This window comes from Jaculus jaculus, chromosome 4 (genome assembly GCF_020740685.1).
Source record: "Jaculus jaculus isolate mJacJac1 chromosome 4, mJacJac1.mat.Y.cur, whole genome shotgun sequence".
NCBI classification, from domain to species: domain Eukaryota; kingdom Metazoa; phylum Chordata; class Mammalia; order Rodentia; family Dipodidae; genus Jaculus; species Jaculus jaculus.
Genome location: NC_059105.1, coordinates 159400603 through 159428042, shown reverse-complemented (window position 1 = coordinate 159428042; position 27440 = coordinate 159400603). Strand labels below are relative to the sequence as shown.

The 27440-nt window shown below is 49.9% G+C and overlaps 1 protein-coding gene across 5 annotated transcripts in view; it reads right to left on the bottom strand.

Annotated features, from left to right (window-relative positions):
- Positions 1 to 11707: 11707 nt before the first annotated feature.
- Sema5b (semaphorin 5B) overlaps positions 11708 to 27440 on the bottom strand; it is a 165260-nt gene continuing 149527 nt past the window's right edge. For 4 of the 5 annotated variants that reach the window (XM_045148307.1, XM_045148308.1, XM_045148310.1 and 1 more), the window contains exons 12-22: positions 18511 to 18628; positions 18166 to 18347; positions 16979 to 17122; positions 16623 to 16770; positions 16252 to 16477; positions 15895 to 16113; positions 15564 to 15734; positions 15307 to 15456; positions 14400 to 14444; positions 13776 to 13981; positions 11708 to 12976 (exon numbers count right to left, since the gene is read on the bottom strand). In XM_045148307.1, coding sequence (XP_045004242.1) covers positions 12818 to 12976; positions 13776 to 13981; positions 14400 to 14444; positions 15307 to 15456; positions 15564 to 15734; positions 15895 to 16113; positions 16252 to 16477; positions 16623 to 16770; positions 16979 to 17122; positions 18166 to 18347; positions 18511 to 18628 — 1768 coding nt within the window. In that variant the 3' untranslated portion in view covers positions 11708 to 12817. The remainder of the gene's footprint in view (positions 12977 to 13775; positions 13982 to 14399; positions 14445 to 15306; positions 15457 to 15563; positions 15735 to 15894; positions 16114 to 16251; positions 16478 to 16622; positions 16771 to 16978; positions 17123 to 18165; positions 18348 to 18510; positions 18629 to 27440) is intronic. The other variant, XM_045148311.1, reaches the window with a different exon arrangement.

Sequence of the window (27440 nt, the reverse complement as noted above, 5' to 3'; positions counted from 1 at the left end):
CAAGAGAGTCAAGGCTTCATTAGACAGCCTGCTTTGAAGCTGGGCTGAGTGGCTGATGCCTGTAACCCCGGCACTCAGGAGCCTGAAGCTGGAGGATCACTGCAAATTTAAAGGGGGGGGGGGTGTTGTTGGAGGTATGGCTTAGCAGCGAAGGCGTTTACCTGCAAAGCCAAAGGACCCAGGTTCGATTCCTCAGGACCCACGTAAGCCAGATGCACAAGGTGGCGCGTGCATCTGGAGTTCGTTTGTCATGGCAAGAGGACCTGGCGCTCTCATTCTCTCTCTCTCTCTCTCTCTCTCTCTCTCTCTCTCTCCCTCTCTTTTTCTCTGTCAAATAAAATAAATAAATAAATCTTTAAACAAGGCATGCTTTGTGTTGAATGGTTTTGCCCACCTTCAGGCTAATGTGAGCGTTCAAAGGACATTAAAATAGGCTTAGGAGAGCTGTGATGTTTGGGAAATTAGGCATGTTAGATGCATTTGTGATATTATATTTTCAGTTCATCTCAGGTTTGTAAGGACATTACTATCACAAGAAGCATCTGTGTTCATTAATTTATGCATGTCCCTTACCACTCTAGCTGTCTCAAAGAAGAAAAACTTGAGGCTTAGGAATCACAAATGGGAGACACATATAAAAACAATGTGATGTATGTTCAAAAGGAAAATGTCCAAAGATTGTTTTTTTTAATGTTTTCACCATAAAGAAATGATGTACTTAGCTGGGCATGGTAGCACACACGTTTAATCCCAGCACTTGGGAGGCAGAGGTAAGAGGATCGCCTTGAGTTCACAGCCAGCCCAAGTGAATTCCAGGTCAGCCTAGGCTAGAGGAAGACCTACCAAAAAAAAAAAAAAAAAAATCGGTGGGAGAGATGGCTTAGCAATTAAGGTGCTTGCCTGCAAAGTCTAAGGACCCAGGTTCCAATCCCCAGTACCCATGTAAACCAGATGCACATGGTAGCTCATACATCTGGAGTTCATTTGCAGTGGCTAAGAGCCATTCTCTATCTGTCTTTTTCTGTATCTCCCTCAAATAAATAAATAAATAGAAATAGAGATATAAAAAAGAAACAAACAAATGATTTACTCAATGAGGTTAATATGTGTACCCTGATTTGACCATTGCCCGATGTGTAGCAAAACCTCATATTGTGCCCTAAAATTTGTAAAATTGTGTGTTACTTAGTTAAAAAAAAGATTTAAAGGAATAGGAGGCTCACTTTTACTTCATTCCGTTTTTTGCCTGTTTGCTTTATTTTGTGTATGTGGGGTACACATGTGTGTGTGGGTGCATGCATATGGAAGAGCCAGAGGACAATCTTGGATGCCATTCCTATTCAGGTGTCACTAATCTTTTATTTATTTATTTATTTTGAGGTAGGGTCTCACTCTAGCCCAGGCTGATCTGGAGCACACTCTGCAGTCCCAGGGTGGCCTCAAACTCATAAACTAACAGTGATCCTCCTATCTAGGCTTCCCAAGTGCTGGGATTAAAGGGTGCACCATCACACCCAGCTATCCCTCACTGTGGTGGTTTGATTCAGGTGTCCCCCATAAACTTAGGTGCTCTGAATGCTAGGTTTCCAGCTGATGGAGATTTGGGAATTAACGCCTCCTGGAGGCGGTGTGCTGTTGGGGGCGGGCTTATGGGTGTTATAGCCAGCGTCCCCTTGCCAGTGTTTGGCACACTCTCCTGTTGCTATTGTCCACCTGATGTTGGCCAGGGGGTGATGTCCACCTCTGCTCATGCCAGCGTTTCCCCCTGCCATCATGGAGCTTCCCCTCGAGTCTGTAAGCCAAAATAAACCTAGGCTGCTTTCAGTCGGGTGACTTTTGCCAGCAATGTGAACCTGACTGCAGCAACACACTTTTTTTTGTTGTTGTTGTTTGTTTTTGTTTTTTGAGATAGGGTCTTGCTTTAGCCCAGGCTGACCTGAAACTTATTCTGTTGCTTCAGGCTGGCCTCAAACTCACCACAATCCTCACATCTTGCCTCCTGAGTGCTAGGATTACATACCTTTTTTTTTTTTTTTTGAGGCGAGGTCTATATCTGGCCTGGAACTTGCCTATTAGGACAAGCCCCAGGAATCCTCCTGTCTGTCTGTCTGTCCTTCTCCACACTGAGATTATAAAACATGACATTTCGTCTGGCTTTTTTAGGTTTATTTTTTAATTTTCTTTTTTACTGAAAAATTTCATACATGTATGTAATGTATTTGACCATAATTCCATTCCATTACTTCTTTTTATTTATTTATTCCTTTTTTCTTTTTCCCCCATTATTTCTTTTGTCTCCCTTCCCCATCTCCCTCCCAGTGAACCCCTCTTCTTTCCTATTAATCCTTCTACTTTGATGTTTTGTTTTGCTATGCTTGCTTTTATAAAAAAAAAAAATTATTTATTTATCTGAGAGAGAGAGGGAATCAGTGCTTTGGGGCCTCTAGCCACTGCAAATGAACTCCAGATGCATGTGCCACCTTGTACATGTGGCATTCCATGGGTACTGGGGAATCGAACCTGGGTCCTTTGGCTTTGCCACCAAGTGATTTAACTGCCAAGCCATCTGTCCAGCCCACTTTGTTTTTTTGTTTTGGTTTTCTGAGGTAGGGTCTTCCTCTGGCCCAGGCTGGCTTGTAACTCATGGCAATCCACCCCATCCCTGTCTCCTGAGTGCTGGGATTAAAGGCGTGCGCCACCAAACCCAGCTTTTTGTTTTGGATTTTTGAGGTAGGGGCTTTTGTAGGTTCCTGGGTCCTTGGGCCGGCCGTGGTCCCCCAAGGCATCCCAGGCAACCATGGTGGTGAGCGCACAAAAGCAAAGACTTTCCGGAGATAGCTTCAGTGAACAGCTCTCTGTTTATTGTCAGGGAAATGGGTTTATAAGCAGTTGAGGGTCCTAAGGACGTACAAAGTTGCTTGCTGATGCCTAATTAGCATATGGGGACATTCATTCCAGCACGTAGGCAATGGCAGGGGAGGGGCTGTGCAGAGATGCTGGCTGATACCATATAAGCAGTTTCCTAGGCAACTGGCCAAAGGCCACAGGGTTATGGGAAAAGCCTAAGTCTTATCTGAATGTCCAGGTATCCCGTGCTTGGAGAGGGAGTGGCCTTACTTCCTGCCAATCTCGGTGTCCTAGATTTTGTCTGGGAGTCTGGGCTCACTGTGACCCCCAAGAATGGGGGGAGGATCCTGGCTCAACCCCTGAAAATTGGGGGAGGAGCTTGCTCCCCTGCTTGTCTGTCCAGAGATATGACTGGTGGTTCAGAAGGCTGCGACCCCTCCATAGCCTGGGGCCTTAGTGTCAGACAGCTCAGCCTTGCTATAACCCAGGACCCTGCCTATGTCCAACAGGGTTTCAGTCTAGCCCAGGCTGACCTGGAATTCACTATGTAGTCTCGGGGTGGCCTTGAACTCACGGAGATCCTCCTACCTCTGCCTCCAGAGCTCTGGGATTAAAGGTGTGTGTCACCACACCCAGAAGCACTTTGATAAATTTCAAGACTCCTCACTAGTCTTGGGGTGGGGGGAAGCTTCTCTGACAGTAGCACTAAATCTCTATGGACATACACATAAATATTTAAAGGGCAATTTGATGGGCATATGATATATTCATTTATTTGACAACAGTAGTAGCTTTCCCCTCCTCGAGCCCAAGACCTTCTGGGACATAGGCTTTCGACTCAGTGTTCAGTACTAGGCATGAATTCCCTGTCAGTCGGCAAGCCTCAGATCCAGCCAGAGAGCAACTGGTTACTCCGGTTACAGTGGGGCCACTATTGTACCAGCAAGCATAGCCTGCCTGGCTGACCCATCACATAGCAGCTCTCAGCCACTGCTTGTCAAGACCGCCAATGACTTTTCTCCCCCAGCCGGCTGCACAGTACTTTGTAGCACCGTGACAAGCAAGCCAGGAGCGGGCAAGCTTCCAGCTCAGTTCCAGCTGAATTTCTCCGGGTCTTGCAGCCGCAGCATGTAAGGCCTTTAGCAATAGGGTCCCGTTCTGGTGAGCAACTAAGAGCAATGACAATAGCCTGGATTTGGGGGGAGGGTTGCTAAGAGACTTTCCTGGCCAATTGGGGTTTGCCCAGTTTTTTGCAATTTTTTTTAAATTTTTATTTCTTTTTCAGAGAGGGAGAGAGAGTGAGAGCGAGAGCGAGAGAGAGAGAGAGAGAGAGAAAGAGAGCAAGCACCAGGGCCTCTAGCCACTGCAAATGAATTCCAGATGCATGCACCACCATGTGCATCTGGCTTATGTGGAACCTAGAGAACCAAACCTGGGTCCTTAGGCTTCACAGGCAAGCGCCTTAACAGTTAAGCTGTCTCTCTAGCCCTGACCAACTTTTTTTTTTTGGTTTTTTGAGGTAAGGTCTCACTCTGGTCCAGGCTGACCTGGAATTAACTCTGTAGTCTCAGGGTGGCCTTGAACTCATGGCGATCCTCCTACCTCTGCCCAGCCTGACCAACTGTTTTTTGTTGTTGTTGTTTGTTTGTTTTGAGAGCGACAGACAGAGAAAGAGGCACATGCGAGAGAGAGAGAGAGAGAGAGAGGGAGGGAGAGAATGGGCGCACCAGGGCCTCCAGCCACTGCAAATGAACTCCAGATGCGTGCACCACTTTGTGCATCTGGCTTTATGTGGGTACTGGGAAATCAAACCCAGGTTGTTAGGCTTTGCAGGCAAGTACCTTAACCACTGATCCATCCCTCCAGCCCCTGCCCAACTTTTTTTTTTAATATGAGTTCTGGAACTTGAACTCAGTTCCTCATAATTGCACTGCAAGCATTTATTTTATTTTATTTTATTTTTGTTCATTATTTATTTATTTATTTATTTATTTGAGAGCGACAGACATAGAGAGAAAGACAGGTAGAGGGAGAGAGAGAGAGAGAATGGGCGCGCCAGGGCTTCCAGCCACTGCAAACGAACTCCAGACGCGTGCGCCCCCTTGTGCATCTGGCTAACGTGGGGCCTGGAGAACCGAGCCTCGAACCGGGGTCCTTAGGCTTCACAGGCAAGCGCTTAACCGCTAAGCCATCTCTCCAGCCCGCAAGCATTTTATTGACTGAGCTATCTCCACAACTTGTTTGTTTTGAGGGATAATGTCTCACTTGGCTAGCCTTGAACTTCCAGCAATACCCTCACCTCTGTCTCCCAAGTTCTGCAATTTCAGGTCTGAGCCACCATGCTCAGGTGCATATTCTTTTGTACAACTGAGTTTAACCCCGTGCATGTATTCCTTTTAAATACCCACTTTGCTCATTTATGAGGTACTAAAATAATAGGAATGGGACAAAAGTTGTTTAAGGGAGGCAATGTTCAAGGCTGTAGGTGTTAAGTAATGCTTTGGGGGTTACCTAACCACAAAGCCACAAACAAGCTCCTGGGAGCAGGCCTTCCTGGGTTTCTCCTGAAGGCGTATCACCTGGTGGAAAATAATGCTTCTGTATTTGAGAATGCTCACTGCTGGGGGAAGCTGATCAGGTATCCCCCAAATTAGGGTACCTTATGTTCTGCCAGCTATGGACACTGGGAATTAATCCTAGGGAAAATAACTCCCTTTCAGGGTATTGTCACTACCTATGGGCAGGGATGACACTTCCATCAAATTGAGGCCTGGAGAGATGGCTTAGCGTTTAAGGAGCTTGCCTGCAAAGCCTAAGGACCCATATTCGACTCTCGAGATCTCACTTAAGTAGCACAAAGGAGAGGCAAGTGCAAGGTCACACATGCCCACTAGATGGCGCAAGTGTCTGGAGTTCGATTTCAATGGCTGAGGCCCTGGTGTATCAATTCCTTCTCTCTCTGTCTCTGTCTCTCTCCCTCTAAAATAAAAAATAAATAAATAAGAACCATTCATTGAGCATGGCCACAGGCCAAGAGGCATCACTTCTGAAGACGGAGAGCAACTCACTTGGCAGCTTGGAACAAGGAGAAAAGTTTTACTTGACAGGACCATCTTGGCCCGGCTTACAGGGGCTCTGCAGCCAATCCTCAGGGGTGACGTCGTCACAGAGGCGCTGGAAGCCGCAGTGGGGTCTGAGCTGAGGGCCAGGCGAAGGCCAAGACCGTCTTCGCTGGAGGAGGCTCAGGGCCACCAAGAGCCAGGGTCTGGTTGCTCCTCCCTTTCAACCTTTTCCCCCAGAACTGCACTAGATCGAGGAACTCCAGGAGCTGGTGACCAAGGGGAATGTGCCAGGTGCTTTTGTCATCCCTGTGATAAAGTGCCTGACAGAAACAAGAGCAAACAAACAAGAGGAAAGGTTTACTTTGGCTCAGTGTCAGAGGATTCAATCCATGGTCCCTTGTCCCCTTGAGCTGGGCAGAACATCATGGTGGGAGCATATATTGAAGAACCTCTTTTATGGTGGACATTCAGAAGAGAGAGAGAGAGGGAATAGAGGAAGAAGGCAAGGCAAGATATATCACCAAGGAACATGTTCCCACTGACCTACTTCCTCGAACTAGACCTTACCTTCTTCCTGCCTTCTTTTTTTTTTTGAGGTAGGTTTTCACTCTAGCTCAGGCTGACCTGAAATTCACTATGAAGTCTCAGGGTGGCCTTGAACTCACTCAGGTCCTGCTACCTCTGCCTCCCGAGTACCACGATTAAAGGTGTGCGCCACCACACCCGGCCTCACCTCCTATTTTTTATATATTTTGAAATTTTTATTTATTTATTTGAGATCGACAGACAAAGAGAGAGAGAGAGAGAGAGAGAGAGAGAGAGAGAGAGAGAGAATGGGCAGGCCAGGGCTTCCAGTCACTGCAAATGAACTCCAAATGCGTGCACCCCCTTGTGCATCTGGCTAACATGGGTCCTGGGGAATCGAGCCTTGAACCAGGGTCCTTAGGCTTCACGGGCAAGCACTTTAACCGCTAAGCCATCTCTCCAGCCCTCACCTTTTATTTTTATGCCTTCCAAAAAGTGTCTTCATATGGTGACTCCATCAAAGGATTAATCAACTGACCATGTCACAGCCCTCATGACCTAATTGTGTTTAGAGATGCCATCATAGACACCCAGAGGTGTGCTTCATGAATCTCCTAGGTTCTCCTTCACCCAGTCAAGTTGACAAAATCAAAATGAACCATCACAACAAATGGCTCATTGGTTAATAATTGGTTGATCTTCTCTTCCCTTTCAGTGTTGCTGTTTGGAGAGACAGTACCCATTCAGTTGGCTCTCAGAAGAACACATTTTTCCAAGTCCCCATGTGAAGATGGGGGGCGGGGGGGGTAGCAGAGAGTTCAAGGGACTAGCTTTCCCCAGGTTTTGGAGCTCTGAGCAGCAAAGGCCAAAATGTTCTAGAAAGGACCACTACCAACACACTCTGCCAGCCATATATCCTCATTTTATCATAACTAACTCTGATGAGTCTCATTATCTACTTGCCTCCACGTCTGTAAATTTATCCTGAGGACAAGTAAGGAATATGTGCAAGGATAATAGTTTTCTTTGGTAAAGGAAAGCTTGATGAGAGTATTTAAAGTGAATTATTATAAGTTAGAATAGTGGGATGATGCATTTTCGAATAATAGAGTAGTGAGGGTTTTCCAATCATTATGAAAACTTTCATAAAGTAAACCTTGGTCTAATGAACTATATAAATCTATATAAATCTCTCAGTGGAGCTGGAGAAATGGCTTAGCAGTTAAGCGCTTGCCTGTGAAGCCTAAGGACCCTCGTTTAAGGCTCGATTCCCCAGGACCCACGTTATCCAGATGCACAAGGGGGTGCGTGCGTCTCAAGTTCGTTTGCAGTGGCTGGAGTCCCTGGCGTGCCTTGTCTTTGTTCTTTGAATTTCTTTTATTTATTTAGGTATTATTTTTAGGGAGAGGGAGCAAGTGAGCAAGAGACAGAGAGGGAGAGAGATTTGGCACGCCTGGGCCTCAGCTACTAAAATCGAACTCCAGAACTTGCGCCACCTAGTGGGCATGTGCGACTTTGCACTTGCCTCACCTTTGTGCGTCTGGCTTACATGGGGCCTGGAAAGTCCACACACACACAAAATTCTCCTGGGATGTTGTCAAGCTTCTACTTTTTGACATGGGTAATTGTTACTAGGCTGTTTGCCTTATGTTCAATAAGCTCTGCTTTTGTTGTTTTGTTGTTATCTGTTTGTTTGACTTTTTGGTTTTTCGAGGTAGGGTCTTGCTCTAGCTCAGGCTGACCTGGAATCTCAGGGTGGCCTCAAACTCAGAGTGATCCTCCTACCTCTGCCTCCCAAGTGCTGAGGTTCAAGGCGTGTGCCACCACGCATGGCTTCCGCTTTGTTTTGCATAGCTTCTCTGTACCCATGTTTTATTTTTGCAAACAGGTTTAAATAAATCATGCAACATAAATAAAAACTTGAGAGCTGGGCTGGAGAGATGGCTTAGCGGTTAAGCACTTGCCTGTGAAGCCTAAGGACCCCCGTTCAAGGCTCCATTCCCCAGGACCCACCTTAGCCAGATGCACAAGGGGGCGCACGTGTCTGGAGTTTGTTTGCAGTGGCTGGAGGCCCTGGTGCACCCATTCTCTCCCTCTCTCTCTCTCTGTCTGTCTGTCATTCTCAAATAAATAAACAAAAATGAACAAAAGGAATTAAAAAAAAAACAAAAACTTGAGAGCTGGCTGACACAGACAGATTTGCAGCCAACACCTCTCTTCAATACTCATCCTCCTCAGACCAGCCTCCTTCAACGCCTTATTATTTCTGAAAGCTCTTGGATGCTTAGGTTTGGCCCAGTCTGCCTCCCAGATGATCACTGTTACTCCATGTGCACGGCCTTCTTGAACAATCAGCCCTCCCTACACACAGGTTCCACATCTAGAGAGCCAACCAACCACAGATGGAAAATGGGGAAAATTGCATCTGTACTAAACATGTGCAGATTTTTAAATTTTTTAAACTTTTTGTTATTTTGAGGCAAGCCCAATAGACTGGTCTTTTTATGCAAGAAAGCAAGAGATAGAGAGAGAAGAAGAAGAGGAGGAGGAGGAAGAGGATAAACAAGAGGAGGAGGAGGAGAGGTGGGGCTTGGTGGTAGAGAAGTTCCTAAAAGGAACCAGCAAAGAGAGTGGAAGAGAAAGAATTGGCGCCCCAGGGCCTGTAGCCACTGCAATTGAACTCCAGAGTGCGCCCCCTTGTGTCCATGTGTGACGCTGTGTGCTTGCATCTCTGTGCATCTGGCTTACGTGGGACCTGGAGAGTCCAGTATGAGTCCTGAGGCTTGGCAGGCAAACACCTTAACCACTCAGCCATCTCTTCAACCCACCTGTGCAAGTTAAAAAAAAAAAAGTTCTCATTATTCCTTTACCAATAACCAAGCAACAGCTATGCACAAATGCATTCACACTGCAGTGGGTATCGTAAGTATTCAGAGATGGTGAAAATGCATGGGAGGATGCGCCCAGCCTAAATGCAAACACTACTCCATTTTACAGAATGGACTTCCACATCCACAGACTTTAGTGTCTACGGTGGAGGGATGTGTCCTGGAACCAACTGCCCAAGAAAACCAAGGGACAATTGCATTATGTATTAGGATTACAGTTACATGCTCACTCTATTGAAAATAGTGGCAGAGCTTTTAACCTATTTATTTATTTTTATTTATTTATTTATTTGAGAGCAACAGACAGAGAAAGAAAGAGGCAGATAGAGAGAGAGAATGGGCACGCCAGGGCCTCCAGCCACTGCAAACGAACTCCAGATGCGTGCGCCCCCTTGTGCATCAGGCTTATGTGGAACCTGGGGAATCAAGCCTTGAACTGGGGTCCTTAGGCTTCACAGGTAAGTGCTTAACCCCTAAGCCATCTCTCCAGCCTGAGCTTTTTTTTTTTTTTTTTTAACGTTATTATTATTCTCTTTGCCTTTGGGGTGATTTTTGAGAGAAAGGGGAAGAATGTCTTCACGTCGCATTTTAAATCCTCAGGTCTCTGCCTTGGTTTTCAGTATAATCATAGAGTTTTGGTTCCTTGCATCCTCTATCTTTTCTGTAATGAATATGTATGACTTTAATAAAAAGAAAGTGAGCACATGCATAAAGTTAAACTTAGAAGTGCCTGAGGGCTGGAGAGATGGTTTAGCCAAAGGACTCAGGTTGGATACCCCAGGACCTACATAAGCCAGATGCACAAGGTGACACACGTGTCTGGAGTTGCAGTGGCTGGATGCCCTGGTGCACCCATTCTCTCTCAAATAAATAAATAAAAATAATTTTTTTTAAAGTGCCAGAGACAACCTGGAACACCTGCTCCCACTTACCCTAGACACTTCAGTTCCATGACACCTGCCAGAGAGCACCCCATCGTTCTGGCATGTGTGTTGGGGGACTTTTAGGGTCCTCAGCTCTGAGCTGGGGCTGGTTATTAAATAGAAAGCAGTGTGGAGCCTTTTGTGCCTGAATTTCTGAATGGTTAGGTCTCCAAAGCCATGTGTTTCTGTTTTTAAATTATTACTTGCAAGCAAGGGGTGGGGGAGAACTCCAGATGCATGAGCCACCTTGTGCATCTGGCTTATGTGAGTACTAGGGAATCGAACCTGGGTCCTCAGGCTTTGTAGGCAAGCACCTTAACTGCTAAGCCATCTCTCCAGCCCCAATGCCATTTTTTTTTCCTTTGGTTTTTCTCTTTTTGGGGGGAGGGGTTGAGGTAGGGTCTCACTCTGGCCCAGGCTGACCTGGAATTCACTATGGAGTCTCAGGGTAGCCTCGAACTCACGGCGATCCTCCTACCTCTGCCTCCCGAGTGCTGGGATTGAAAGGTGTGCGCCATCATACCCGGCTCCCAGTGCCTTGTTTTCATAAAGAGAATCCAGTGTGTGTGTGTGTGTGTGTGTGTGTGTGTGTGTGTGTGTGTGTGTGTTGTGGTTCAGCCCATGCACAGGACACCCAAGGGTTTACACTCCCGGGAATGCTATTCCAACCAATGGGAGTGAACATTATCTGGGAATCCTCCATGACACGCAGTCTTACCCCTCCTTTTGATCACCCCTGAGAGACCCTTCAGAGGTAGACACACTGGCCCTGGATACCTGCTGCGTTCGCTAGCCCTGCCAGTCTCAAGGCAATGGGACATGGGGACCTAAGCTGCACCACAGGCTCCCACAAGCTCGGGACTATGGGCCTCAAAGGACCGAGCAAAGGAAGCTGGAGAGTGTGACCACTCTCGCGTTCCCTGAGTTGCCCCTGGGCCCAGAGACATTGCCGTTTCAGTTGTCTCCCGTGAACAGCAAGTGTCCAGGCACGTTGTGCTCTTCCAGATGCCCCAAAGCTTCAAGCACTTCTTCCTCCATTCCCCAAGAGCCTCCTCTCCCTCCGCTACCAAGATCCCAGGCCTTCTAAATCTACCTACTTTGCTGAGAATCTTATGAGAATGGACCTATCCAATTAAGTCAGGAAATTACTCTCTGGATTTAATATGTCCATCAATCTCATCCAAAATGGCAGCATTGATTTGATGGGCTGAATTCAGCTCTGAGGTTATTTTTTATTTAATTCAGAAGCAACAACGTTAGGTTTCTCCCACCTTACAGGTTGACTCATTTCTCAATTGGGTTTTATTAAACTCAGCATTGAGCACATCTCATAAATCACCCTCATGATGACTCTCCTGCTTAGGTTCTCCATCTCCACCATAGAGTTCCTGCTGGGAAGAGCTGCTGGGGGAACTAGCCCAGCCTCTCCCATGGTGGTGTCTTTGTTTGACATTGTGCACCCACTTGTGAGCTCTGCTTATCCCCAACTTCTTTTCCAAAACAGATTAGGGAAAACGTGTGAGCGTGTGCATGAACCCACATCCGGGCAAGATGTCCTCTCTTAATGGCAGACTCTATTGGGCTGTTTCCTCTGCTTTGAGAAAGCAGTTGTTACCTCAGAGACCAGACTGTGCCAAGGGGGGGCCCTACACACATATGCACAAAGACAGTTTGCATTTGGAAACTGGATATCATCTTTAATCAATAATGCCACAGTTCAACATCTTTTTTGTTGTTGTAGCAGCCAGTGTGTGTGTGTGTGTGTGTGTGTGTGTGTGGTCCTGAATAGATAAGGGGCCAGCAGAGACTTCCAAGCAGGTCTCAGCCAATGACTGTTAAGCAGCAACTGGAAGATGGTCTCCATCGAGGTCCAGAGGCCAGAGTCTGTCTCTGGTGGTCTTGAGCCTCTCTTCTTCCTGGGCCACTTGTGCGCGCTCTGAAGGTGAGGTTGGGGCCTGTGCCAAGTCAGATTAAAGGGCCTTCTCAACGGAGACCAGCCTCCAGTTCCCATTACTGCCCCTGCCCAGAGGGATGTCCCTGGGCAAGATACAGCATATTAGGTGGGGATGGACAACCTGGACCATCGTTGATCACCTGTGCCACTTGCAGGAAGCACCACAATGGTCCAGCCTTAGGCAGAGATGCAGAGTTACCGGGCCATTTAATTCAGTCTTTTCAGAGACAAGCTGGATGCTGTCCAAGTCTTTCTGTCTTGGGGTCAGCCAGAGAGGGTCAGACCGCCTTGCCTTTCATGCCTACTTTCCAATCTCTCACATGCCCAGTAGGTCGGCAGCTCAGACCTGGCAGGGACAGGCGATGGTGGCTCACAAGGAGGCCAAGAAACCTGGGCTGAGCTGGATCCGTAGCCACGCGCTGGCTTGAAGCCAACCCTTTCCCACCCCGGTAGTAAGACCAACAAGCAGAGCGTTCTGAAGCCAGATGGGACCCCCAACAGGCCAGGCAACATGTTCTTGGCCCAGTGCAAGGGAAGAAAACCAAAGTGGCTCGATGGTCCCATCTCCACCGCTCTGTGCCTTGGAAAGGCAGGAGCTGAAGTCCACGAGCGGTGACATCAGCTGTTGGTGAAGCGCCGCTGTCCAGGAGAAGCCTCGGGCCGGAAGCTGGGCTTGTTCAGCGGGCTGGGGTAATAGGTGGTCGTGTACACATTGGTCTGCTGCAGCGGGTAGAAGTTGGCTCTGTCATCGGGGATCAAGTTATTCTTGTTCAGGGTCTATGAGAAGGAAGAGGGACCAAAAGATTGTTAGAGCCACATGTTGAGACATTATGCATAGAGACATTGCCTCTTACCCACAACTGATGGCTAACCCCACAAGGCATGACCCACATTCCCCAATGATGAGAGTCCCTGTGGAAGGGTGGGGGGGAGGACAGGGAGGAGGTTAATGATGGTACCAACATGGTTGTATACACACTGTGTACATAACTAATAAAAAATCGTAAATAAATCGGATGACCACAGGTAAAGAAGAAGAAGGAACCAGAGAGAAAGGAGTGAGGGAATGCGTGGGGAAGGGGCCGACCCAGGGCAAGGAATCTAGGAGCCAAACGGAGAAGGGACATTCCGGCCATTAACAAGGGACAACTTCTCATCACTCCTGCTTCTTGATTCAGGTGTCCCCCAAAAACTTAGGTGTTCTGAATGCTGGGTTCCCAGCTGATGGAGATTTGGGAATTAACGCCTCCTGGAGAGGGTGTATTGTTGGGGGCGGGCTTATGGGTGTTATAGCCAGCGTCCCCTTGCCAGTGTTTGGCACACTCTCCTGTTGCTATTGTCCACCTGATGTGGGCCACGGGGTGATGTCCACCCCCTGCTCATGCCGTCATTTTCCCTGCCATCGTGGAGCTTCCCCTCGAACCTGTAAGCCAAAATAAAGCTCTTTTTTTTTTCTCCCACAAGCTGCTCTTGGTCAGGTGATTTCTACCAGCGATGCGGACCTGAGCGCAACACCCAGCCCGGTGTCGGGACCACGGTCCCTTTCCCACTTCCGCCTCGCCACCAAGGCTCTTACCTTGAACTCCATGGGTGTGTACTTCTCATTTTTGGGGGTGCCCCCTCCCTTGTAGTGCAAGTGGTTAGGGGTGGCAGGATGGACAAGTGTGGACTCCTGAGACTGGCGCTGGCAGTGCTGGCAAAACAAGTACACTGCCAAGGTGAGAAGCCCGGAGCCCAGGAAGCAGGAGACGCCGGTGGCCACCAGGTGGATGAGATTGAACCCTGGAGGAAGACAGGCAGGTCGTGAGAACAGGGCCAACTGCGGAGAAGGGGACTCCCGATTGTCTCTCTGGGAGCAAAGACAGCCACGGGCTCAGGGACACGAAGGGCTTCGAGGCTGGCATCAGTGGAAACAGGGAGGCTGAGAAGTCTATCACTGCGGGTGGGAAGGGGGTGCGCTCTCTTACAGGACAATCTGTGGGCTAAGTCAGAAGAGACAGCCAGAGGATCTGGAGTTGGGTAACTTTCTTGGATACAGGATGACCTCCTAGTTGGGACTAGGTCCTCCCCTATACATGACCTCGAAGCAAGGGGCGCCCCAAGGCGTGGCTCTGTGTAGCAGAAGTGAGAGGAGCTCCCACTCCACAGTGGGTGGGAGGAAGGCTGATGGACAGCGTCACCTGTGGCTCCTTTTTTTTACCTCCGCAGCCAGTGGCGTCCTCCACGCTGGAAGCAGACAGGATGACTGTAGGGGACAAGTGCAAAAGATTAGGACAAAGCGGGGGGGGGCGCGGTGTGTGATCGGAGAGAACCCGAAGTTAGAGCAGGGCTCTCTCCAGCTTGTCTTCTCTTGCCCTCCTGCTCTATGCAGGGTGGGTCATTCACTGGGGGGCGGTGGGGGAGGTCTGTGGTGGTTTGATTCAGAGGTCCCCCATAAACTTAGGTGTTCTGGATGCTGAGGGAGATCTGGGAGTTAACACCTCCTGGAGGCAGTGTATTGTTGGGAGCAGGCTTATGGGTGTGATAGCCAGTGTCCCCTTGCTAGTGTTTGGCACACTGTCCTGTTGCTGTTGTCCACCCGATGTTGGCCAGGGGGTGATGTCCACCCTCTGCTCATGCCATCGTTCCCCCTGCCATTGTGGAGCTTCCCCTTGAGTCTGCAAGCTAAAATAAACTTTTTTTTAAGAAAATTTTTTTGTTTATTTTTATTTATTTGGGAGTGACAGAGACAGACAGAGAGAGAGAGAGAGAGAGAGAGAGTGGGCGCGCCAGGGCCTCCAGCCACTGCAAATGAACTCCAGACACTTGCGCCCCCTTGTGCATCTGGCTAACTTGGGACCTGGGGAATCGAGCCTCGAACCAGGGTCCTTAGGCTTCACAGGCAAGCGCTTAACCGCTAAGCCATCTCTCCAGCCCTAAACCTTTTTTTTTTTTTTCCCACAAGCTGCTCTTGGTCAGGTGATTTCTGCCAGCAATGCCAACCTGACTGTAACAAGGTCCAGTTCATCACGCACCCTTCCTCCTAGCCCTGGACCCACACTTCAGAAGGACATGGTGGGGGGGGGGGAGTGTGGGAAGATGGTGAAAACGCTCGCACAAGGACCTACCAGGAATCTCGTTATAGGGACAGGGCCGGCTCTGGCTGCTGTTACCAGCGCACGCTCCGGGCGCCGGGACAAGCTCCTCGCAGTTCCGGCTCCGGCTCTGAGCCCCATCCTCACTACACGCGCCCCATTCCGACCACGGCGACCATCCTTCTGTGGGTTTGTGGGTCGGGAGGAGGCTAAGCGTCTCAGGATCCCCTGCTGTGGGCGTCTGAGGCTCCGCGATGTCCAACCCTCCCCAATCCAGAGGTAGCCAGTACCTGGGCAGGCCTGTGTGGCACACAGCGCCTCCTCCGTGTGCAGGCCGAGACAGATGTCCTCACCTGGCGAGGGCGCCGGGCTGGTGCAGGAACGTGTGCGTTGGTAATGGCCACCCCCGCAGGATGCTGAGCACTGGGACCACGCGGTCCAGCAGGACCAGGCGCCCCGTACTGTAAGCAGATGGCAGTGGGAATAAATAGCAAAGGCGTGAGAGTCTGCCCTGGGCCACCTGACCTTAACGTCCAGCCCATCCAACAAGCCACGCGGTCAAAGAGCATCCCAGGGGCGATGGAGTTTCCCCCAGGTCAAGGATTGCTTAGGCAAGGGTACCTGGGCAAGCCTGTGGGTTGCAGTCCTGGTACTCGGTGGCATCGCCCACACAGGGCAGGCCCCCGTTGCGGGGTTCCGGGTTGGTGCACGTCCTCTTGCGGACACGGAAGCCCAGCTCGCAGTCCCGGGAGCACGACGACCAGGGTCCCCAGGCGGCCCAGCCTCCGCTCAGCGTGTGCGGCGAGGTGCTCCCGCTGCGCAGGAGGTCCTCCACCAGGGCTGGGGAGGACCAAGGACCTCAGCCCGGGAGCGCGGAGTGTGTGTGTGTGTGTGTGTGTGTGTGTGTGTGTGTGGAGGGGAGTCGTCCGGAGTCCCTCTGTCCTCCCCAACACCACCACCACCACCACCGCGCCTTACCATCCGTGTCGCAGGCTCCAGAGCCATCCGCAGGGCAAGTCCTCGTCTCGGTCCGCCTCCGGCCGAACTGGAGCCCGTGTGGATCTGGCAAGGGGGCTCGGCACGTGAAGCGGAAGCGCTGCTCCTGCCGCGCGCCGCCCTGCGTCACGTTCACCGGCAGCCACGGCGTCCAGGGCGTGTTGCGCCGCACCTCGGGGCAGTTCTCGGGGTTGCACGTCTTGAACTCCTTCGAGGGATCGGTGTGTGTGTGGGGGGTGTTTGGGGAGGGGACGGATGGTGAGGAGTGGTTTTAGAGGCCCATGGCCTCCGCGTCTGCTCCTCCCGCGCGCCCCCCAGCGCCCCTGCGCCCCTGCGCCCCGCGCGCCCCTCACCACGCTGCAGCCCGGGCACGAGTTGCCATTCTCGCAGGCCCGGTGCCGCGACTGCACGCCGCCCCCGCAGTTGCTGCTGCACTTGCCCCATGAGCCCCAGGAAGCCCAGAAGATGGGTACCGGGCAGGGCGTGTTTTCATTGCAGAACCTGGAGTTGGAGAGGCACAAATGTCATTCATCCCAGGGAGGGGCGCCGCCACCCCAAGGACAGCAGAGGACAGGGGAGGACTGAAGTCCTCTCCAAGGCACCTTGGGGATCCAGGCTGCGTTCTAGGAGGTCTGTGGGCTCAGAGCAGCCAGACATGGGATACACCAACCCCCCCCACACACACACACACGCACCCCACCCAGATTACCTCTCCTCCCGGCTTTTGCCCACGCAGATGCGGCCCCCGTGGCGAGGGGCCGGGTTGCTACAACTTCGCTGGCGGACCTGGAAGCCTATTCCACAGGATGTGCTGCACTGAGCCCACGGAGACCATGGGGTCCACGCCCCATTCCTGGTGAGGTGAGAGGGGACAGAGACACATGCCCCTCTGAGCCCCCCTAAACTTCTTAAGATCTGGGCTACATTGGGGGGGAGGGGCAGATAGATTTTTTTTTTTTTTGGTATTGTCAGGACTGGCAAGACAGTGGACAGAAAATATCAACTCCTAACCAGGCTGTCTCAGGCAGATTCGTGCATTCATCCGTTTTTTGCTCATTCATGCCTCAAATATGTATTGAGAGCCTTCTTCCATATCAGGCTGGGCTCAGGGCCAAGGACACAGATAGGGCGGGGCCCCTACACAGACAGGCAAAAGGACACACTCTTTAGAGAAGGGCGCAGGCACCGTTCCCATCTTCAGCCTTCCTCACTCTCAGACCCTGTCTCCCTCCGCCACCGCACATGCTCGGCCTCAACCTCAGACACGGCTCATTCATGTCCACTGCACGGGTTGGGCTCTCTCTCGCTTGCTGGCACCCTGATCTTTGAAGCAAGACTAATAATGATTGCATCCCTGCCCGTTGATGTGGCTTGTGAGGGTTAAACCACTGAATGTAGATGAAAATCATTATTTTTAAGAGTGTCCACAGTTATAGATTAGCTGTGATCATGTCCACTGTATGGAGCCCCGAGGTAGCAGGCAATGTGTACGTTCTTTCCGTGACACTATCTCTTTTAACCTTCTGAACAATTCCGGGGATGGGGGGCAGTTGTCTTGTATTCCTTATTTAGAAAAAGTCTTGAGTGGTCAGGGAGCTGGTCAGGATTGCCACCACCTTGTGCTGTCCTCAAGTCTGGGTACAGAAAGGCTTTCTGTGGCTAGCTCTTGGAAGTGGCGTGATGTCCATGCCTGTCCAGTCTTTACCTTGGCATTTTCTTCCCGGCAAGAGGAAACTCTTCTAGGGCTCACATCTCCTGCCTCAGACATAAGCCACGTCTCCAGTCCCCAGCACTGTCCTGAAGTGTAAACATCTGGCTGGGACGTCCTGTCGCCCTGACTCTTTTCCCCCATCTGAATGCTAAGCAGACGCGCCACAAGCCCTGTCCTGAACCTACCTGGAGCAGTTGGCAATGTGGATGGCTGGCCCCAGGCAGTCTAAGCCCCCACATCGGGGGCGTGGGGAGTCACAGGATCGGGCCTGGCACAGGCAAGAACCTGAATTGTCTCCATCTAAGTGTTCACATGGTTGCCATGGTGACCATGGGCCAAAGCCCCCATCCCGGGTCACATTCCGTACCTGCAGACTCACATGGGGGAGGGGGGGGTTGGACTCCTGTCACTCAAGGCAGAGACAGACGGGAGACAAAAATCCCCAGGGAACCTGGAGAGGCACTGATGGGGGAGTCATAGCCTGCCCTGTGGGGAGGGGGCTGAGGGGAAGGCAAAAAGGGGGTGCTCACGGGACAGGCGGTGATGTTCTGGGTCCAGAGGCTCATGTTGGAGCTGTCCTCCAGGGTGCTGCAACGATGCTGCTTCCCATCCCAGCCGCAGTAGGGGTCCCGCGCCCCCAGGCATGCCCTGCGGGACAGAAGTCCTGAGCCTCAAGAACACGGGCTCTCTAGCCTCAGTTTCATCTCTACTCCACACCCAGACACCCCTTGGGCACCTCTTTCCATCTCAGTTGCCCTTCATTAAAACAAAAACAACAAACAAAACCCCCAAAAAACACAGCTAAGTTCATGGTTGGCTGTGTGGTCAACATCATTTTAAGCATTTTTATAAACATGAATGAGTTGATTGCAGACCCAGGGAGTTTGGAGGAAACTGAGAGAGCTGACCAGGGACTCACACTTAACCAGGAGACTTAGCTGCTTCCCTCAAGCACAGGAGCACCTTTGTGCGTCAGGCTAACGTGGGATCTGGAGAGTCGAATGTGGGTCCTTAGGCACAAGCGCCTTAACCACTAAGCCATCTCTCCAGCCCTGGGGTGATTTTTAAAAGCACTTCCCCCACCCCGCCCGTGATGTTAAAGGAAGCCCGAATCCCCAGCATCCATACCAGATTTTTTTGTTTGTTTGTTTTGTTTTTTGAGGTAGGGTCTCACTCTGACCCAGGCTGACCTGGACTTCACTATGGAGTCTCAGGGTGGCCTCGAACTCACGTCGCTCCTCCTACCTCTGCCTCCCGAGTGCTGGGATGAAAGGCGTGCGCCACCACGCCCAGCTCCATACCAGATTATTTTTTGCTGTCCTAGTATGATCTCTTTTTTAATTATTATTATTAATTAGTTTTGTACTCAGTGAATACAGTCAAGTTGGTACCACTGTTAGGCTCAGCCATGTCCTACCCCGTCCCCCTGGCCCCTCCTTGTTGAGGTATATGGGCCATGCATTGTGGAGTTAGCCCTTAGAACACAGCACAAGGCGAGAGGACACCTGGATATGGTCCTGGGTCACACGGGTCGTCCCCTGCTTGTGCTGCTTGGTAGCAGAAGGCAGAGGCCAGTAACTTAAGGTCCTATCATAGCCTGCGGCAGGGCGGGTCTGTCACTGCGGTGGGCCAGCAAAGGTAACGGTTCATACACCAACACATGCCTCCACTTCTCATATTTTATTGCAGGGTTATTTTCTTCCCTTTCTTCTGATTTATTCATGGGATGTATTTTATTTTTAATTTTTATTTATTTATTTGAGAGCGTCAGACACAGAGAGAAAGACAGACGGAGGGAGAGAGAGAGAAGGGGCGCGCCAGGGCTTCCAGCCTCTGCAAACTAACTCCAGACACGTGCGCCCCCTTGTGCATCTGGCTAACGTGGGACCTGGGGAACCGAGCCTCGAACCGGGGTCCTTAGGCTTCACAGGCAAGCGCTTAACCGCTAAGCCATCTCTCCAGCCCCATGGGATGTACTTTTAAATAAGAAATTGAAATCTCTGTTCCTAGGCTTCAAGGAGGTGAAAGAGTCTGTGGGAGTTACGGAGCCAAGATTTCCCGTCCACTGTGAACTACAGAAGTATCTGGTCCTGGAGCTGTAAAGAGGGACCCTCCAACCGCCAGTGTCATCCCACAGCACATCTGGCCCCTTCTCTTCCTGGCTTCCACCCACAGCTGACCAGATCTTCTGGAGACAGTCACAAGACCACAGGCTTAGAAACTGGAGATTGGGCCGGGCGTGGTGGCACACGCCTTTAATCCCAGCCTCAGGAGGCAGAGGTAGGAGGATTGACATGAGTTCGAGGCTACCCTGAGACTACATAGTGAATTCCAGATCGGCCTGGGCTAGAGCGAACACCTACCTTGGAAAACCAAAAAAAAAAAAAAAAAAGTATATACCATGTTCACCAAACTGCCCAGTAAGCACTTCTCTTAATGTTCATACCCATATATTAATGCTATTCTCACTTCTGATTAAAGAACCTTCTGTTTTCAGATGGCAGTGACCTTGGGATGACTCAGAAGGCACCATGGTACTAAGAAGAAGTGACAGATTGAGAGCTCAGCACTGAAATATCTCAATCACACCTCCCATGGCTCAGGGTCCATTGCGGAAGAGGTGGCAGAAAGAATGTAAGAGCTAAAGGAAGGGTAGGACTCCTTACAACATGCTCCTCCAGACACAAAATGGCCTGGATATCCATGACCTCACAGTGCCTGACACTACCTACACAAGACCATCGTAATAGGAAGAAAAGATCATGCCATCAAAATAAAAGAGAGACTGATTGAGATGGGGAGGGGATATGATGGAGGGTGGAGTTTCAAAGGGGAAAGTGGGGGGGAGGGAAGGAATTACCATGGGATATTGTTTACAATTATGGAAGTTTTCAATTATACACACACATACACACAGAGAAAGAGAGAAATTGGAGGTCAGGAAACAAAAGAGGCCTCAAGAACTGACTACAAAGAAGGCTGAGAAGACAGGTGGAAGAGTTCACAGCATTATGTGAGCTTGCAGAAGGATTTCCCCAGTGACCAAGGGGACCAAGGATGGTGAGGGCCAAAGACCCAAGTCCAAGGTCACTGCTTTTTGTGTCTCCAAGATGGAATTCTTATTCTCTCTTAAGGCTTTAGAGATAGTCACATGTCACCTATAAGTAAGCTATTTTGAAAACATTTTTTTGTTGTTTATTTTATTTATTTGAGAGTGATAGACAGAGAGAAAGAGGCAAATAGAGAGAGAGAGAGAATGGGTGTGCCAGGGCCTCCAGCCACTGAAAACAAACTCCAGATGTGTGCGCCCCCTTGTGCATCTGGCCAACGTGGGTGCTGGGGAATCGAGCCTCGAATCGGGGTCCTTAGGCTTCACAGGCAAATGCTTAACCGCTAAGCCATCTCTCCAGCCCTAAATAAGCTATTTTTTAAATGTAGTTTTAGAGATAGGGTCTCTGTAACCTGGCCTGGAACTATGCAGTACAAACTGGCTTCCAACTCATAGTAATCCTCTTGCCTCAAGACGCCTCACTGTTGGGATTACAGGCACAAACCATCACACCACGCTACTGTGGGTTCTTTTTCACACACACACATATATATAATTTACAAGGGAAGAGAGAGAGAGAGAACGCCAGAGCCTCTTGCCATTGCAAATAAACTCCAGGTGCATGTGCCGATTTGTGTAACTGGCTTTATGTGGGTACTAGGGAATCGAACCTGGGTTGGCAGGCTTTGCAAGTAAACATCTTTAACTGCTGAGCCATTGTCTCCCCAGCCCTGTGAGTTCCTTATATTCAGTGAATGCAGTAGATCATGTCAGACATCAGAAGACAAGAGAGACAGAGATCACGTGAAAGACTTTACAAAGAAGACAGGAAAGAAAGGAGTGGGAGAAGACAGTGCTGGCCCCCGTTCCAGGTGACTCATGATCTTGTATAAGGTGAGGTCCGTGCTGGACCGCAGTGAGCACACTGTGACCCACGTGGGAACCCAGGGCATTCGCTCAGCTGTTGTTAAGTAAATCTGTTTCTACTTGGCTCATTCCAGGACAGGTTGTATAAGTCGGACAATTTAAGTGTGTTCAAATTTTCCTCTGGGATCAGCAGTTTGATTTGAGGGTGCCTCGTCAGCAGAATCCATCAAACTGGATTTCGTGGGGTGCAAAACCACGGAGTGCAGGCAACCTGTGACTTTGAAACTCTGCCCACTGTCTGACATTTGGATCAAGAAGACTGCGAGCAAATTTAACCAATTAGAACACAGGAGAGCCCACGATTGAGTTTATTACCTCCAGGAAAGGGTATCAAACCCAAGAGGAACCCGATGGGGTGCTTTATAAGCAACAAATGCATCTATTTATTTTTTTAATTAATTAATTTATTTATTTAAGAGTGACAGACAGAGAGGCAAAGAGAAAGAGAGAGAGAGCGAAAATGGGCATGCCAGGGCTCCAGCCACTGCAAACGAACTCCAGACAAATGCGCCCCCATGTGCATCTGGCTAACATGGGTCCTGGGGAGTCAAGCCTCGAACCGGGTCCTTAGGCTTCACAGGCAAGCGTTTAACCGCTAAGCCATCTCTCCAGCCCTACTTACTTACTTACTTACTTACTTACTTATTTATTTATTTATTTATTTATTTATTTATTTATTTATTTATTTGACAGAGAGAAAGAGGGAGAGAGAGAATGGGCACGCCAGGGCCTACAGCCACTGCAAACGAACTCCAGACGCATGAGCCACCTTGTGCATCTGGCCAAACGTGGGTCCTGGGGAATCAATCCTGGGTCCTCTAGCTTTGCAGGCAAATGCCTTAACTGCTAAGCCATCCCCCCAGTTCTAAGCAACATAAATGAACTGAACAAAAAAGAATGAGCCAAAGTGATGAGAAAAAGTGACAAGTTGAGTGTTCAGCACTAAAAGAGACATCTCTATTACATCCTTCCAAGGTTCTGGAACAATTGAGAAAGAGGTAGCAGAAAGAATGTAAGAGCCAAAGCAGGAAGCTAGTGCTTAGGAATGTTGTCTTCCACACACGTGGTGGAGGGTGGGTTTCTGACCTCACAGCAGCTGTGGCTTTCCAGCCCAAGACATGCATACTATGGGTGGGCCGGGGTCCAGGGGAGGGGGTCAGCTGTGGTGGCACACCTTTAATCCCAGCATTCGGGAGGTAGAGGTAGAAGGATCGATCGGTGTGAACCTGAAACCACCCTGAGACTACATAGTGAATTCCAAGTCAGCCTGGGCTAAAGGAAGACCCTGCCTCAAAAAACAAAACAAAGGGCTGGAGAGATGGCTTAGCGGTTAAGCGCTTGCCTGTGAAGCCTAAGGACCCCGGTTCGAGGCTCGGTTCCCCAGGTCCCACGTTAGCCAGATGCACAAGGGGGCGCACGCGTCTGGAGTTCGTTTGCAGTGGCTGGAAGCCCTGGCGCGCCCATTCTCTCTCTCTTCCTCTATCTGTCTTTCTCTCTGTGTCTGTCGCTCTCAAATAAATAAATAAAAAAAAATTAAAAAAAAAAAAAAGAAAAATAGAAAACCAGGCGTGGTGACGCACACCTTTAATCCCAGCACTTGGGAGGCAGAGATAAGAGGATCGCCGTGAGTTCGAGGTCACCCTGAGACTATAGAGTTACACAGTTAATTCCAGGTCAGCCTGGGCTAGAGTGAGACCCTACCTCGAAACACCCCCCCTCAAAAAAAAAAAAAAGGAGAAACACATAAAACATCAAAATAGAAGAGAGACTAGTTGGAAAGACGGTGTTTAGTGAGGGGGTAGGGGGACAAAGAAGAGTGATGGAAGGGTATTATGATTGGAGTACATTGTATATATTTATGGAGGTTGTCAATAAAAGGTTAAAAAATAGGGCTGGAGAGATGGCTTAGCGGCTAAGCGCTTGCCTGTGAAGCCTATGGACCCTGGTTCGAGGCTCAATTCCCCAGGTCCCACGTTAGCCAGATGCACAAGGGGGGGCACGCATCTGGAGTTCGTTTGCAGAGGCTGGAAGCCCTGGCGCCCCCATTCTCTCTCTTTCCCTCTGTCTTTCTCTCTGTGTCTGTCGCTCTCAAATAAATAAATAAAAATATTTTTAAAAACCAGAAAAATAAATAAAATAGAATATTTTTTTAAAAAGTTAAAAAATAATTAGCCGGGCTTGGTGGTGCACGCCTTTAATCCCAGCACTCTCTGGTGAAGGAGGTAGGTGGATCTTCGTGAATTTGAGGCCACCCTGAGACTACATAGTGAGTTCCAGGTCAGCCTGGACTAGAATGAGACCCTACCTTGAAAACCCAAAGTAAGTAAATAAATAAACAAATAAATAAATAAAAGACCTGTCCAGGCTGGGGGAAAATGTCGTAGCTGTTAAGGTATTTGCCTGCAAAGCCTAATGACCCCGGTTCAAGGCTCAATTCCCCAGGACCCACGATAGCCAGATGCACAAGGGGGCGCACGCGTCTGGAGCTTGTTTGCAGTGGCTGGAGGCCCTGGTGCGCCCATTCTCTCTCTCTCCCTCTTTCTCTCTCTCTCTCTCTCTCTCTCTCTCTGTCACTCTCAAATAAGTAAAAACGAACAAAAAGAATTTAAAAAAAAAAAAGAATTAGCCATGATTGTGGTAGATAATAACAACAAAATAAGATTCTATCCAGCAGAAAACAAATGGTGTGCCAACAGAGAAGATGGTTAAAGATCAAAATTTTTTTTTGAGGTAGGCTGACCTGGAATTAAGTATGTAGTCTCAGGGTGGCCTCGAACTCATGGCAATCATCCTACCTCTGCCTCGTGAGTGCTGGGATTAAAGGCATATGCCACCATGCCAGGCAAGGATCAAAAATTTGAATCAGCTTATGCAAGGCTAAAGCAAAAGATTTCTATTTCTTCTTCTTTTTCTTTTTTCTTTTTTCTCTAGCCCAGGCTGACCTGGAATTCACTATGTAGTCTCAGGGTGGCCTCGAACTCACGGCGATCTTCCTATTTCTGCCTCCTGAGTGCTGGAATTAAAGGCGTGCGCTACCATGCCCGGCTAAAGCAAAGGAGTTCTAGATGGGTCTCATCAGTGCTAAATCAATAGTTTCCAGTCTTGAGTGCAAACTGCAATCTCCTGGGCATCATTGCAAATGCTTAAGCACACAGAACAAAAAGCCTGCAAGCATCTAGCCTTTGGGGCTGGAAACGGCTCATGCATTAGAATCTTTAAACTCCCCAAGTGACTCCAGTGAGTAGCCATGGTTGGGAACTATGGTTCCAGGGCCACTTTTATCAGGGTCCCAAGCCTTGTTTTCCCAGCCTGTGACAGCCTGCTCTGCCCCTGTCCCTGGTAATATGAGGGGCTTTTGAGACTTCATGGGTCCAGGGTCTATGTCCTCCTCCTGTGAGCAACTAACGGAGATCACTACGCCCTTGGATCAAGTGGATCCACACTCACTGCCTTTGGGCCAGAGGCCACTTCAAAGCTGACAGAACAGGGAACATGCTCTGAAGACAATGAAAGCTCCAAGCTAAAGAGAGTGAAAGTGGCCTGTGACCTTAGAAAGGGGAGACAAGTTAGAGTTCTTTTCATAGAAAGGAGATGTCAGGCCAGCAATATATCACCATGTCTTTTTACTGCTCTGTCTCAAGCAGCCATTACAAAAGAGAACGGGTTCTTTCTACAGGCCCACAAGCTGGACAGAGATGGATAGTGGGCGTTGTAGTTAACTGGAGGATTCAGGCTCACCACGGGAGCTGTCCAGGGTAGAAATGGCATTACTTATGACAGCCCAGGCACAAGAACCTTGTTAGGAGGAGATGCCATTGCGTGTGGGCCTCCCCTGATCTCATGGGCAGGGGCGAGCTGGGATTAAAGGCGTGCGCCACCACGCCTGGCCCCTCCTGCCAAGTTTGGAAGAAACGAGGACACAAACGTGAGATGTCTCGGGCACTAACTCTGATACACAGCAGCTGCTCCCAGATACCTGGAGTGCTCAGCTTGGTACACACTCGCTTGTGTCATTTTGTTAGCCTTACAATAACGCGCCCTCATAGGCTGTCATTTGTGGATCCACCTAGCGCTTCATAACGGGGTCATTCCTGTACACTTCAGGAGCTCCTATCCCAAACGTGGGAAATTACAAAGGACTGTGCAACTTGAGGGTTCCCATCCCAGACTCAGGACACCGGACTCCAAGCTGACCTCCTGCTCCTCTGCTCCAGCGCGGGGGCGTGTTAGGTACACTAAGGCAGCTCCCCAGCCCTCCGCTGGACCCTGGGAGTGGGGACGTGTCCCGGGACCTCTTCCTCTCATTCCACTGCTGACACAGGGTCTTCATACTGGGCTAGAATCACACTAGCTTTTCTCAGATCTCAACCTGCCCCACGACGCTGCCGCTGGCCACCGTCTGGTCAGTCCCACGAAACATGTTTTTACGCAGCCAGAGACCGCGCCCCCCCTACCCCCCCCCCCCGTTCCGCCACAACCACAGGGTTCAAGTCAGACTCCTCCCTTGGCATTGTCAGCTGGCCTCAGTCCACTTTCCAGGCCCATTCACCATGCCTCTCCTCTACCGGCTTCCTCTCAGGCCAAATAATCAGTCAACTGAATGAAGCCCCAGTCCTGGGCAGAAGGCCACTGTGAGCCTGTGCTGGACAGGGCTGACTGGTGGACTATTTAAAAAAAAAAATACTGGGCCACTGGGTTTGCCTTTAAGGATTTATAACCTCTTGGAGAATGAGGCACATATGAATAGATTAATGACAATACGCATGCCAAAGGAGGACACAGAGGTGATGGAATTGCTGTCAGCAGATAGCCAGGGCTTTGTGCCCAAACAGAGCTGTCTGATTCTGAGCCTCTGGAGAGCCCAAGAGGCTGGGGGTAGCAAGGGCGGGGGGCTAGACTCCTAAAAGCAACTGATGAAATAAAAGCCGAGTAAAGATATTAACTACCATTTATGATCATGAGTACCAGGCCCAACCTTTTACAACTCCGCCTGAATTAAACATCATTTGTGCCGATAAACTCCACCCCACCCCCAACTTCCTGGCAAGAGAATTGAAGCTCTAAAAGGGTTAGGAACCTGCTTCCAAGTCACACAGGCGGCCGGGGGGGGGGGGTGTCCCCAGATGTGTCTGATTATGTCCTTCTCACAACGGCAGCTCCGGGTGGAGGTTTCTGTCCCTAACCAGATATGTGGGGGATGCCGGGGGGGCGGGGGTTAGGTATCAATGTCTAGTCACACAGGCCTTCTCTCACACTAACAGCTCTACACAGGGTCCTGTCCACAGCAGGGCGTCGTAGATGTGTGTGTGTGTGGCCCGACACTGTCATATGTGGGGGTTCAGGGGAGCTCCGGTGGCAGCCCACTCCAGCCTCCTTGGCTGCCTCACCATGCCCTTGCCTCCTCTGGCTCCTGTCCGGCTTCCAGTACACCCAGAGAACAGCCTTTGGCAGCACGAATCCCATTTGTCTCCCAAATCCCAAGGA